We start from the raw sequence: 13,745 nt of genomic DNA on the forward strand, positions 1-13,745 counted from the left end.
CCCTAGGACCAGAGCCACACATCATTTTGTCTGTGATAGAGAAAAACTGTTCATAGTAAAATGATGACACTTTTATACTACAACCTTTTTATACTAAAAAAAAGTAAAGGCATAAGAGGGTTTGGGAGTTTTCCAACCAGCACTAAGGTTTGGGTCTTTGTGCATGGATGTGGTACAGATGAGAGTAAAAGGGAAGAGACAGGCAGTATGTTTGTGAGAAGAAAGATGGATGTGCTGGCTTTGAGTGAAACTAAAATGAAAGGGAGGGATGAGTGTGAGTTTGGGAGTGTAGTTAGGAGGTTCTCAGGAGTGAAGAGGGGATGAGGGAGAGAAGGGGTGGCTATACTAATAAATGAAGAGATAGTAGTGGGGTGGAAAGAGGTTTCTTCAAGGTTGTGGATGAAGGTGAAGCTGGGAAAGGAGATGTGGGTTTTTGTAAGTGCATATGAGCCTGGTAGTGAGAATAGTGTAGTGGAAAGGGAGGCTTTTAGTGTAGATTTAAATGAACGCATAGAAGGATTAGGGAGAAATGTCAATGTACAGTAGTAGTATTGGGAGACCTTAATGCTAGGGTAGGAAACAAACCAATAGACGGAGTGATTGGGAAGTATGGAGTTCCAGGTAAAAATTGCAGTGGAGAATTGATGGAGATGTGTCTTGAAAGAGAGTTGATGATAGTAAATAGTGTTTAAGAAGAAAGTCAAGCTTAAGTACACATGGGAGAGGGTGGTGGGTGGAAGGGTGGCAGATAGAGTGTTAATGGACTATAGTGGTGACTAGGAGTATGGTAGGAAGAGTTAAAGATGTACATGTTCTAAGGGGAGAAAGTGGGGGAATATCAGATCATTTTCTGGTGGTAGGTGAATTGAGAGTGGAGAATAGATGGAAAAAGAGGAAAAGGGCAGAAGGTAGGGAGGTACTTAGAGTGAACTGCTTAAATGAGAAAGAAAAGGAGAAGGAGTATAGGAAGAAGCTGAGAGAGGAGTTGGAGGGAGTGAAGGATAGAGTAGAACTAGGAGTGGAGGAGGAATGGGGATGGTTCAAGGAGGGAGTCATAAGGTGTGCAAAGATGGTGTGTAGAATAAGGAGGGCAGGAGGAAATGGAAGGATAGTGGTGGGATGGGGAAGTAAAGAAGGGTATAGAAGAGAAGAAGCAGGCTTTCATAGATTGGCTACAAATTAGAACGAGGGAATCGTATGAGAGGTACAAAGTAAAGAGAGGGGAAATTAAGCATAAGATAAAGGAGGCAAAGAGGAGAGCAGATGTGAAATGGGGTAAGAGTATGACAGAAAATTTTGAAAGTAATAAAAAGGTGTTTTGGAAAGAAATTAAAAGAGGAAGAGAAGGTGAATCAAGTAGAGAAGAAAAGGTAAAAGGTGCAGATGGAGAGATGATATTGGAAGAGAAAACAGTGAGAGGAAGGTGGGCAGAGTATGTTAGGGAGTTGCTAAATGTGAAGGAGGATAGGAAGGGAAAGGTAGTTGGAGTAGGAAGTGCTAAGAAAATGAGAGTGATGAGTGAGGAAAATGGAGATATAGGGAAAGATGAAGTGAAAGCAGCTGTTAAGATGAGAGCAGGTAAGGCACCTAGGATGGATGCTCTGCAGAATGTCTGAAGAAAGGTGGACTGGCTGGTGAGGTTATTTAATGTTTGTATAAGAGAGGGTGGAGTGCCAGAGGATTGGAGGAGTGCCTGTATAGAGAAGGTGTCTGAAAGAAGGAAGCTGAAGATAAATGTGGGTAAAAGTAAGGTGATGAGATGTACAAGGGGAGAGAGTGACAGCAGGGTGGAAGTGAGCATTAAGGGAGAGTGACTGGAGGAAGTGGTTAGTTTTAGATACTTGGGTTCAAATGTGGCAGGGAAGGGAGGAGTTGGGGTGGAGTAGAGTGTAGATTGAGAGAAGCGAGTAAATGCCTTGGTGTATTAGAAAGTGTAATGAGAAATAGACATCTGGAGATGGATGCTAAGAGGAGGTTATATGAAGGAGTGATTGTGCCAACAGCACTGTACAGGGCAGAAACATGAAACATAAGAAAGGAAGAGAGGAGTTTGAATGTGTATGAGATGAAATGTCTGAGAAGCATGATAGGGGTTACTAGGCTAGATAGAGTGAGAAATGAGGAGGTGAGGAGGAGAACAGGGGTGGAAAGGGAGCTAGGAGATGGGGTTGATGAAAGAGTATTAGGATGATTTGGACACATGGAAAGAATGAGTGTAGAAAGATTATTAAAAGAGGTGTGGAAGGAGTGAATATGAGGGGGCGTCCTAGGATGAGATGGATTGATGGGGCGAAAGGGGCATTAAAAAGAGAGGAATGTCTGTTGAGGAAAGACGGGAGAGGACAAAAGATAGGAGTGAATGGAGAATGGTTGTGTATGGCTGATGCTGTGATGAATGAGGGGGAGTGAGTGGGGGATGAGGAAGTATGAGAAATAATTTGATGCAGCCCAAAGGGATTTCTCCCTGTCTTCTCCTTTTCTGCATGAGGGGCGGGTCGCCAAATTAATGAAGCAGCCTTGCTGTGAATGTGCTGTGTCTTGTGACACTGCTGACCCAGGGCAGTGGACAGGATGCAGGGATGACCTGTCATCCAGGAGGTGCCAAGATGAGAGGGAGGGTGGAGGGTAGTGGAATATGTATGGGATGGAATGGGTGTGAGTGGTTTCTATGACAATTTCTTTTTGGCTACCCCTTGTGTAATGGGGAAAAAAGCCTTTGGTATATGTATGTATGTATTATATGGGAAAGGAGCTATGCTTGTAGAGACCTGTCTTTGTATCTTTCAGCATCTAGTTTGTTCTTAAATTCTTGTATAGTTTTTGACACACTGTTGCCTCATCCAATTTGTTCCAGACATCTATCAGTCTGTGTGGGAAACTATGGCCCCAACGCTTTCAAACCTGACATATGAACAAAGACTGGCTGGATATCAGGGGGTCTGGCATGCAGCATTGTGTTGTCTTTCAGTGTGTTAATGGAGCGGTGAGTGATATGATTATGAATATGTTTCCGGAGGCTGGTATTTGGTGGTTGTGGAGGAAGAGAAGAGAGTATCTGTGCGTAATAAAGGTCTTTGGGTGTAGTTTTAATGTTTCTTGGTGTGTGTGGGTGTTCTGCTATGTAGTGTAGCGGGTGTGATGTGTTTGTGGTGGCTGCAGCAAGTGTTTGTGTGCCTCTCATGTCGAGGTGGTCCTTAACTTTGAGGACTTTTGTTTCATGGTGTAAATGGTCTGTAGGTGTTGTATTTGTGCAGCCTGTAATTGTTTTTAGGGCTTTGTTTTGTATGATTTGAAGGGTGTTGTGGTGTGTCTCACTGAGATTAGGAGCCCATGCAGGACTCGCATAATTCATCACTGAGCGTATGCATTGTTTGTATATTGTTATATTAGTTTCTTTGTTTTGTCCAAATGTTGTTCCAGTGATTGGATGTAACACTTCACCCCATACCATACAACACATAATGGAAGACTGCATTATACACAATCATGCACGCAAACAACACAACATACACTCTATAAAGGATTTGTGGGAAAACCCAGTTTCGGCTGTGGCCTTCCTTGGGGAGACGGGACTGCTCGGACAGACAGTCTAGGGAACGACAACAACAACAAAGACTGGCTGAACTGGAATTGCCAATCCTGGAACAAAGAAGAGAACAAGGGGACCTACTAACCATCTACAGAATTATGAAAGGAAAAGAATGCCTTGATAGAGAGGACTTATTAAAGTGGGACAGGAAAAACAAGAGGACATGCAATGAAACTCAAAAAGTATAACTACAAAAGAGACCTGAAAAAAGAACAGCTTCCCACACAGAGTGATAGATATATGGAAGAAATTGGATGAAAGAATAGTATGTGCAAACACAGTACAAGAATTTAAGAGCAAACTTGATCTTGCGAGATACAAAAACGGGTCACCACGAACATAGCTCTCCTTCCCGTATAATACAACTAGGTAAATATCTCTTCTGTAACTATCCTTTTTAAGTTTCTTTTTATGTCCTCTTGTTTTTCTTTTATCCCACTTTAATAAATCTTCTCTGTCAAGGACTTCCATCCTTTTCATAATTCTGTATATGGCCAGTAGATCTCCTCTTTCTCTTCTTTGTTCCAGGGTTGGTAGTTCCAATTTGGACAATCTTTGTATGTCAATTTAGAAAGTGTTGGTGCCATCTTTGTCATTGCTCTTTGGATTCTTTCTAATCTATTTATATTCTTTTTTGTGCTGGGTGTCCATAGTGTCACAGCATACTCCAATCTTGGTTTTATCAGTGTAACTAATATTTTCTTAACCATTACCTCATCCAAGTAGTCAAAGGCCACTTTTATTGATCATAGTAAATTGAAGGTTTCTCCGATTATTTTGTTAATATGCTTGTCTGGTGACATGTCTTTGTTAATAATTACTCTTAGGTCATTTTATATCATCCTGATATTCTATCTTTACTTTTTCCAAACTCCATTATACTATATATCTTGCTGTTGAAGTTCACTTCCCACTTTTGACTCCATTCCCAGACTTTTTCCAAGTCTCTCTGTAGTGATTCACATTCTTTTTCTGTACTTATTTTCTTTAGTAGTTTTGTGTCATCTGCAAAGAAATTCATATAACCTTCATCCATGTTATTTATATATATGGCAAATATTATCAGAGCTAATACAGAACCTTGTGGGACTCCACTTAACCTTTCTTCCCAGGTGGAGTTTTTGTCGCTAAGTACCACCCTCATTTTTCTCCCGTTCAAGAAATCCTCCATCCATTTCAATAACTTTCCTTGTACACCTCTTATTATTTAAAATTTTCTTGGTAGCTTTTTATGTAGTACTTTATCAAATGCCTTTTGTAAATCTAGGAAAGCAGTCTGTGTTTACATATACAGTCGAACCTCGAAAGCCAGGACTAATTGGGGGGAAGGGTGGTCCGGTCATCGAAAATATCTCCCTAACACCCGTAGATTTTCGTAGCGGTATACGTATAGGTAATGTATGATATGGCATAGAAACACATAATACTCTAACACTAATAATAACAATACTGTACTAATAATACTATAGTACTAATAATTCTGTAATAATAACTGTAATACAGGCATGTAAATGTACTGTATATACAGTGTACTGTACTGTATTTTTTATTACGTACACTGTAAATATCGGAAGGTATGCACGCGGGACAGTGGTGGCGGCCAGGGTTGCCGCATTTTCTACACTGCCGTGTAGAATGGGAGTGTTGCCATACCGGGGCATACATTTTTCTCGGGCATGTGCAGACTTTCATAGCAAGATATACTTGTCAAACTTTGACAAAATGTTGGTTCTAGTTTTTTTATTCTTGAATGTATATAAGGCCCCCATGCCCTAACATATTCAGTAAGATATAAAAATTATTATTTTTTGTTTTTTATATTATTATCGCTAAAAGAAAGCTGAAATTTTAGCGTAGAATTTTTTTTCTACACGGTAAAAACGTATCTTTTGGTGTATAATATTTTATAAGTAACACAATTACCAATAAAAGTCATATTTTGATGTACCATTTATTATTTGATAATTAGTTCTATAATTTTTAAACAAAAGTTTGAGTTTTTGAATGTTTTTAACAGCCCGCTGATATGTAGAAAAAATTTCCTCATGTCCTTGTGCAGTTGCCACATGCCGCTATTTCACTACGTTTTGGTACAAGATTCTATGAAACGGCAGCCCTGGTGGCGGCTTGACTAGGCCGGGTTTGAGTATACGTGTACGGCCATTGCTGCCACCTACCGGACAAATAGGGAACTTTGCTTGAAAAGTCTGCCCCTTGTTCATTTCGACCGGCCATATGAGGGTCCGGGCTTTCGAGGTTCGACTGTATTTCTAAGCATGGAATGCATGGTTTTAAATATAACAGAATCCATAAACTGATTTTATTTGCTGGTTATTGTTACCGTGTTATTTTTTTCTTCATATTTTAATTTTCATAAATTTACGAACAGCATTTGCATTACTTCAATTTTTTCATTCATTAATCAAGTTTTGGTAAAAAAAAAAAAATAATGATAATGTGTAACAGAAATTTCATTAAGTGAACCTGTATTAGAAGAGGTACAAGTGTGTGTGTGTGTGTATATATATATATATATATATATATATATGGAGGATAGGGAGGGAAAGGTAGTTGCAGTGGGAATCGCTAAGAAAATGAGAGTGATGAGTGAGGAAAAATAGGGAAAGATGAAGTGAAAGCAGCTGTTAAGATGATGAGAGCAGGTAAGGCACCTGGGTTGGATGGATGCCATGCAGAATGTCTGAAGAAAGGAGGTACAGTTATGGTGGACTGGCTGGTGAGGTTATTTAATGTTTGTTTAGGAGAGGGTAGAGTGCCAGAGGACTGGAGGAGTGCCTGTATAATTATGTTTTACAAGGGAAAGGGAGACAAATAAAGATACATGTATTGCTGGACATTGTACATACAGTACATGTACGTATGTATACACTTTCGCTTAACGACCAATTCGGTTAACGACGGCGCGCTGGTCCCAATTGTCGTCGTTAAACGAGGAGTGGTTGTATATATATATTAAAGGTTCTGCATTTAGGATATTAATGACTTATCCCTATTATACCAGGTGGTGGCAGTGAATCACTAAATTTCAGTGGAGCTCCAGACCAGAATGAGTCTCTTCATCTCAGTCACAGTTTAGGGCCCAACCAGACGTATGCTAATATTACATCCACACAGGAGCAAGACTCGGTCTCTGATGGAAGTATTAATTTAGAAGATGCTGGTAGATTCAGAAGAAAGAAGAACCCAATAATGTTTTCTTCAGTTAATGCAGATTTGAACATGTCAAAAGGTATTGGAAGTGAAGGTAAATTTATTAATTTGTTTATTTGTTTTTTTTATTTATGTATTTATTTATTTTTGTATTTATTATATATATATATTTTTACATCTGTTAAGAGGGGAATGTCTTATACACCGGGAAGGGAGAAGATTGGGGATGGGTGAGAATGGAGAATGGTTGTGTATGTATAGATAATATTTTGATTTAGCATGAAAGGATTTCTCCCTGTCTTCTCTATGTTCCACATAAGGGGATGAGGAGGGATGGTTGCTATGTAAATGAAGCAGCCTTGTTATGGATGTGTTGAGTCTTACTGCATTGCCTCTGACCTGGGCAGTGGGCAGAAGATAACCCTTTATCTGTGTGAAGAAAACAAAGGGTGGTTGATGGGAGTGGGTGTGTGCCTTAACTGGCTACCTCCCTTACTAGGGAGAAGAGTCCCTTGGTTTATATAGATAGACGTCTTGTTTGAATAACATCTATGTACTGAATGTTTTAGTTATTTTTTATGTTGCTTAGTCTTATGGCCATTAGTCAACCCACAGCAGGGAAAGTTGACATCTAGCATATTATATAATTGACATATATATATAATTTAATCAGAAATTAATCTCCAGAATTCAAGTTTTTTTTATTCTGAAGATAAAAGGCCAACCATTATTGGTCCCCCAGCTGAATGAAATCCAACAATAACCAAATGATAAATTAATCAATCCATCTTTTCCTCAAGTTTCATTAATCGGGGTATTGTCTGCATGTTATTGTGGCAAAGTAGCATGCAGTTGATACTTTAGGGTCTATATGGGGCGCCCCTACCGACCAGAGCCACACATCATTTTGTCTGTGATAGAGGAAAACTCTGTACATAGAGAAATGATGACACTTTAATACTACCACTGTCCCTCCGTTATGCTGTCCCCCAACCCCTTGTTACTGTCCTGTACCATTTCTCTGAATATTCATTTCCTTTTTTTGCCTACCTACCTACCCTGTGGTGGGGGAAAAAGAATACTGCCACCAAGTATTTCCATTTGAGTCGTAAAAGGCGACAAAAAAGGGACGGGGGATGGGATTAGGAGTCCTACTACCTGTAGCCCCAAAAGGGGACATTCCTAAAAAAGAAAGAAAAGGCATAAGAGGGTCTGTGAGTTTTCCAACCAGTACTCTAAGGTTTGTGTCTTTTAATGTGCATGGATGTGGTACAGATGAGAGTAAAAGGGAAGAGATAGGCAGTATGTTTGTGAGAAGAAAGATGGATGTACTGGTTTTGAGTGAAACTAAAATGAAAGGAAAGGGTAACTGAGTTTGGGAGTGTAGCTGGGAGGTACTCAGGAGTGAAGAGGGGACGAGGGAGAGAAGGGGTGGCTATAGTAGTAAGTGAAGAGATAAGTAAGTGGGTAGTGGAGTGGAAGGAGGTGTCATCAAGGTTGATGTGGATGAAGGTGAAGCTGGGAAAGGAGATATGGGTTTTTGTAAGTGCGTATGGGCCTGGTAGTGAGAAGAACGTAGAGGAAAGGGATGCTTTTTGGGTAGATATAAATGAGTGCATGGAGGGATTAGGGAGAAATGTCAATGTAGTTGTATTGGGAGACCTTAATGCTAGGGAAGGAAATGAACCAATTGACGGAGTGATTGGGAAGTATGGGGTTCGAGGTCAAAATCGTAGTGAAGAATTGATGGTTGAGATGTGTCTTGAAAGAGAGTTGATGATAGCAAATAAAGTGTTTAAGAAGAAAGTCAAGCATAAGTACACATGGGAGAGGGTGGTGGATGGAAGGGTGGCAGATAGAGCGTTAACCTCTTCAGTACGGTTCAAAATCTCGCGGGCAGCATTAGCTGTCAGACGTACGATGTGTCGTAATAATACTCGCATCATAAAATATAATCACTGCTTATATCAATCATTCTCTCTTTCACCCATGAATTTTGATAACCATAGAAAATGTGATGAAGACAGTTTAGAGAGTATGTCATTACGCAGGGGCAACTACAATAAATATAATCAAGCCTCGCGTATCCACTTGCTCCTCATGCCGCCTACGTGTGCGGCACCGTATGGAAGGGGTTAATGGACTATATATTGGTGACCAGGAGTATGGTAGGAAGAGTTAACCACTTCCATACGGTGCCGCACACGTAGGCGTCATGAGGAGCAAGTGGATTCGCGACGCTGCCATATCGGCGTCTTGATTATATTTATTGTAGTCGCCCCTGTGTTTTTACATTCTCCCAAATGTGCCCTGAATCCCATTCTCTGTGGTTTTCAAAATTCGCGGGTGAAAGAGAGAACGATCGATATAAGCGGCGACTATATTTTATGATGCGAATATTATTACGTGACGTCATACGGCTGGCATTGGCTGCTGCCCGCGAGATTTAAGTCCCGTACTGAAGTGGTTAAAGATGTACATGTTCTAAGGAGAGAGAGTGGGAGAATATAAGATCATTTTCTGGTGGAAGGTAATTTGAGAGTGGAGAATAGGTGGAGAAAGAGGAAAAGGGCAGAAGGTAGGGAGGTACTTAGAGTGAACTGCTTAAATAAAGAAAAAAAGGAGAATGAGTATAAGAAGTTGAGAGAGGAGTGGGAGTGAGTAAAGGATAGAGTAGAACTAGGAGTGGAGGAGGAATGGGGATGGTTCAAGGAGGGAGTCATAAGGTGTGCAAAGATGGTGTGTGGAACAAGGAGGGTGGGAGGAAATAGAAGGAAGGGTAGTGAGTGGTGGGATGAGGAAGCAAAGAAGGGTGTAGATGAGAAGAAGCAGGCATCCTTAGATTGGCTACAAATTAGGACGAGGGAATTGTATGAGAGGTACAAAGTAAAGAGAAAGGAAGTTAAGCATAAGATAAAGGAAGCAAAGAGGAGAGCAGATGAGAAATGGGGTAAGAGTATGACAGAAAATTTTGAAAGTAATAAAAAGATGTTCCGGAAGGAAGTTAAAATAGGAAGAGGAGGTGAATCAAGTAGAGAAGAAAAGATAAAAGGTGCAGATGGAGAGATGATAATGGAAGAGAAGGCAGTGAGAGGAAGGTGGGCAGAGGGCAGAGTATTTTAGGGAGTTGCTAAATGTGAAGGAGGATAGGGAGGGAAAGGTAGTTGCAGTGGGAAGCGCTAAGAAAATGAGAGTGATGAGTGAGGAAAATGGAGGAGAAATAGGGAAGGATGAAGTGAAAGCAGCTGTTAAGATGATGAGACCAGGTAAGGCACCTGGTCTGGATGGATGCCATGCAGAATGTCTGAAGAAAGGAGGTACAGTTATGATGGACTGGCTGGTGAGGTTATTTAATGTTTGTTTAAAAGAGGGTAGAGTGCCAGATGACTGGAGGAGTGCCTGTATAGTTCTGCTTTACAAAGGAAAGGGGGACAAGTGTTAGTATAGTAGTTACAGAGGGATCAGCTTGTTGAGTTTAGTTGGGAAGGCTTATAGGAGGATCTTGATCGAGAGGATTAGGAGAGGAACAGAGGGTGAGGAACAGTGTGGTTTTAGGACAGGTAGGGGTTGTGTAGATCAGATTTTTGTGGTAAGACAGATATGTGAGAAAACTATAGGAAAAGGTAAGGATTTTTTTTTTTTTTTTTTTTTTTTTTTTTTTTTTTTTCTCTTTTATTGATCTGGAAAAGGCTTACGACAGTGTAGACAGGAAGGCACTGTGGGAGGTACTGCAGATATACAGGATAGGAGGAAAGCTGTTAAGAGCAGTCAAGAGTTTTTATGAGAGTAGTAGAGCTTGTGTTAGGATTAGAAATGGAGAGAGTGAATGGTTTGAGGTAAAGGTGTGACATCGTCAGGGATGTGTTATGTCGCCCTGGCTGTTCAATCTTTACATGGATGGGGTGGTGTGAGAGGTGAATGCAAGGGTAGTGGGTCAGGGGTTGGTGATGATTAAAGAAAATGGAGAAAAGTGGGAGGTGAGCCAGCTGTTGTTTGCTGATGACACTGCACTTGTGGCAGGATCAGAGGAGGGATTGAGGAAGTTAGTGACAGAGTTTGAGGTGTATGAAAGAAGGAAGCTGAAGATAAATGTGGGCAAAAGTAAGGTGATGAGATGTACAAGGGGAGAGAGTGACAGTAGGCTGGAAGTGAGCATTAAGGGTGAGAAACTGGAGGAAGTGTATAGTTTCAGATACTTGGGTGCGAATGTGACAGGAAAGGGAGGAGTGGGGGTAGAGGTAGAATGTAGATTGAGAGAAGTGAGTAAATGCCTTGGTGGATTAAAGAGTGTAATGAGAAATAGACATCTGGGAATGGATGCTAAGAGGAGGTTATTTGAAGGAGTGATTGTGCCAACAGCACTGTATGGGGCAGAAACATGGAACATGAGAGAGGAAGAGAGAAGGAGTTTGAATGTGTTTGAGATGAAATGTGTGAGAAGTATGATAGGGGTTACTAGGCTAGATAGAGTGAGAAATGAGGAGGTGAGGAGGAGAACAGGGGTGGAAAGGGAGCTGGGAGATAGGGTTGATGAAAGAGTATTAGGATGGTTTGGACACATGGAAAGAATGAGTGAAGAAAGATTAGCAAAAGAAGTGTGGAAGGCGGAGGTGGAAGGAGTGAATATGAGGGGGCGTCCTAGGATGAGATGGATGGATGGGGTGAAAGGGGTTTTACAAAAGAGAGGAATGTCTGTAGAGGAAGGACGGGAGAGGACAGAAGATAGTGGTGAATGGAGAAGGGTTGTGTATAGATGAGGCTGTGATGCATGAGGGGGAGTGGGTGGGGGATGGGGGGTGAGGAAGTATGTATGAGAAAAAAAAATTGACGCAGCCCGAAGGGATTTCTCCCCGTCTTCTCCTTTCCTGCATGAGGGGACGGAGAGGGGGGTCGCCGAATTTATGAAGCGGCCTTGCTGTGGATGTGCTGTGTCTTGCGACACTGCTTCTGACCCAGGGCAGTGGACAGGATGCAGGGATGCCCCGTCATCTAGGAGGTGCCAAGATAAGAGGGAGGGTGAAGGGGAGTGGAATATATGGGAAATGAAATGGGTGGGAGTGATTTCTATGCCTTTTTCTTTTTGGCTACCCCCCGTGTAAGGGGGAAAAGCCTTTGGTATATGTATGTATTCATTAATCAGAAAACCTGCAGCCCCACAGTGGCTGCCAATGTTACTCGGAATCTCCCTTAGATCTCTCTGGGAAGAAATTACAAATTATGTCTGTATTGTATCACTGTGGGACTGTTTTTATATCACTGGTAGAAAGTTGTAGGGAAAGTAGAGCAGTGGCCAGTTGTCAGCTCTCATGTGTGAAAAAATGTAAGAAAAATAACTGAAGTTGATAGAATTTTGGTCCTAGTCTGGAGACAAAGTGTCAGCCCCTCAGATGAGAGAGTTGACAGGCCTTGAAAATGGGTAGCTTCACCATCCATCTTGCAGGACCATCACATGGAGGTACCTGTAATTGGTCCTACTCAAGATAATATCAAACAGAATATGTTTATGTTACTAGGATAGATAAATTGATGTAACTTACTGCATTTCATTTGATCCAAGTAGTGAGTAGTGGACAGGGATGGACCCTTCATCTACAAGGAGGAATTAAGATAAAAGGGATAACAAATGGGTATGGGTTAGGTTTAGGGGTGGGTATATGCCTAGGCCAGGGCACCCCCGTTATAAGGAGAAAGGCCCTTGTGGCCTATGTATGTACCAAGATAGAAATCAGGGCTGTGGAGTCGGAACACAAAACCTCCGACTCCGACTCCTCTATTTTTGGCACCTCCGACTCTGACACCTCTATTTTTGGCACCACCGACTCTGACTCCGACTCCTCTTCATATAATTAACTGATTATGGCCTACATATTTTATAAAGCCTATACAACACACATACGCTCCAATCTTGAGTAGACTTATATCATTATAACTGGTTTAAATCAAAGAATAAAGATATATGTTATAGTGTGGCTTTCCTATGTTTGACCTCTTCATTAATACTTTATTACTGAAGTAGAGATTTTTTGAAAGGATATTGAAGAAGATTCAGTAAAATAAAGATTCTAAAATGTACCTCTTGATTTAACTATATACTGGTACTGCTATGCGATTATTGCGATGGACATTACTCTGGTTCTGGAACCGATCTTATCAATACGAGTACAATACAAGATACAGCTGAACATGTTTGAAACATGAAACTTTTTTTTTTTTTCAACTTTAAATATCCTTATTTCAATAATTCAATGTTAAAAAGTATAGAGGGGACAAAGAAGGGGAAAGGAGAGAAGAGATAGTATTATTGTGTTAGTCTACAGTTGAAATCATAATTATCCTACTGTTTGGCAACACAGCAGTGGGAGAAACCACTAGACTGATGGAGTGACGGAAACGACGCATATGGAACTTGACAGGAATATTACAGCTCCCGTGACTGTGTGTCAACAGAAGGTGTAAAATGGAGGTGTTTATCTAATTTATTCAAGTAATACTTTGGATGTTTATCGCTCTATGTATAAATTTGAAAGCCAGCATTGCACAAGGACATTTTAGGGGTTTAGTGGAATGACCACAAAGATAAGACGATGAGATTTATTACATTTTATAAAAAATTTTTTTTATATAATCTACTTATAATGAGTGTGCACTGCATAACTCTACAGACTAAACGAAGGCATTACAAAGTGTAAATTTAACTGGAGTCGGAGTCGGTATATTTTTACCGACTCCGACTCCAGTGACACCGTAATTGATTCCGACTCCGACTCCACAGCCCTGATAGAAATATGGAGGTGAGACGAGGGGATTGACACTTCTTCCACAAAAATTAAGATATAAGGGACAACAAATGGATATGGGTTAGGTGAGGGGTGGATGTATACCTAGGCTGAGGCACCCCCGTTATAAGATAGTCAGAAATGTGGAGGTGAGGCAGAGGATTGAAGTAGAAATAGAGTTATCAGTTAATGGTATTGGTATTTTGTCA

The 13,745-nt window shown here is 40.9% G+C and overlaps 1 protein-coding gene across 14 annotated transcripts in view; it reads left to right on the forward strand.

The window, feature by feature from the left end:
• Positions 1 to 13,745, forward strand: part of LOC143038238 (uncharacterized) — a 204,317-nt gene that overhangs the window by 159,254 nt on the left and 31,318 nt on the right. For all 14 annotated transcript variants that reach the window (XM_076207280.1, XM_076207295.1, XM_076207305.1 and 11 more), the window contains one exon: positions 6,612 to 6,854. In XM_076207280.1, the coding sequence (XP_076063395.1) occupies positions 6,612 to 6,854 (243 nt within the window). The remainder of the gene's footprint in view (positions 1 to 6,611; positions 6,855 to 13,745) is intronic.

This window comes from Oratosquilla oratoria, chromosome 2, assembly GCF_046742065.1.
Source record: "Oratosquilla oratoria isolate Oo_2021 chromosome 2, ASM4674206v1, whole genome shotgun sequence".
NCBI classification, from domain to species: Eukaryota; Metazoa; Arthropoda; class Malacostraca; order Stomatopoda; family Squillidae; genus Oratosquilla; species Oratosquilla oratoria.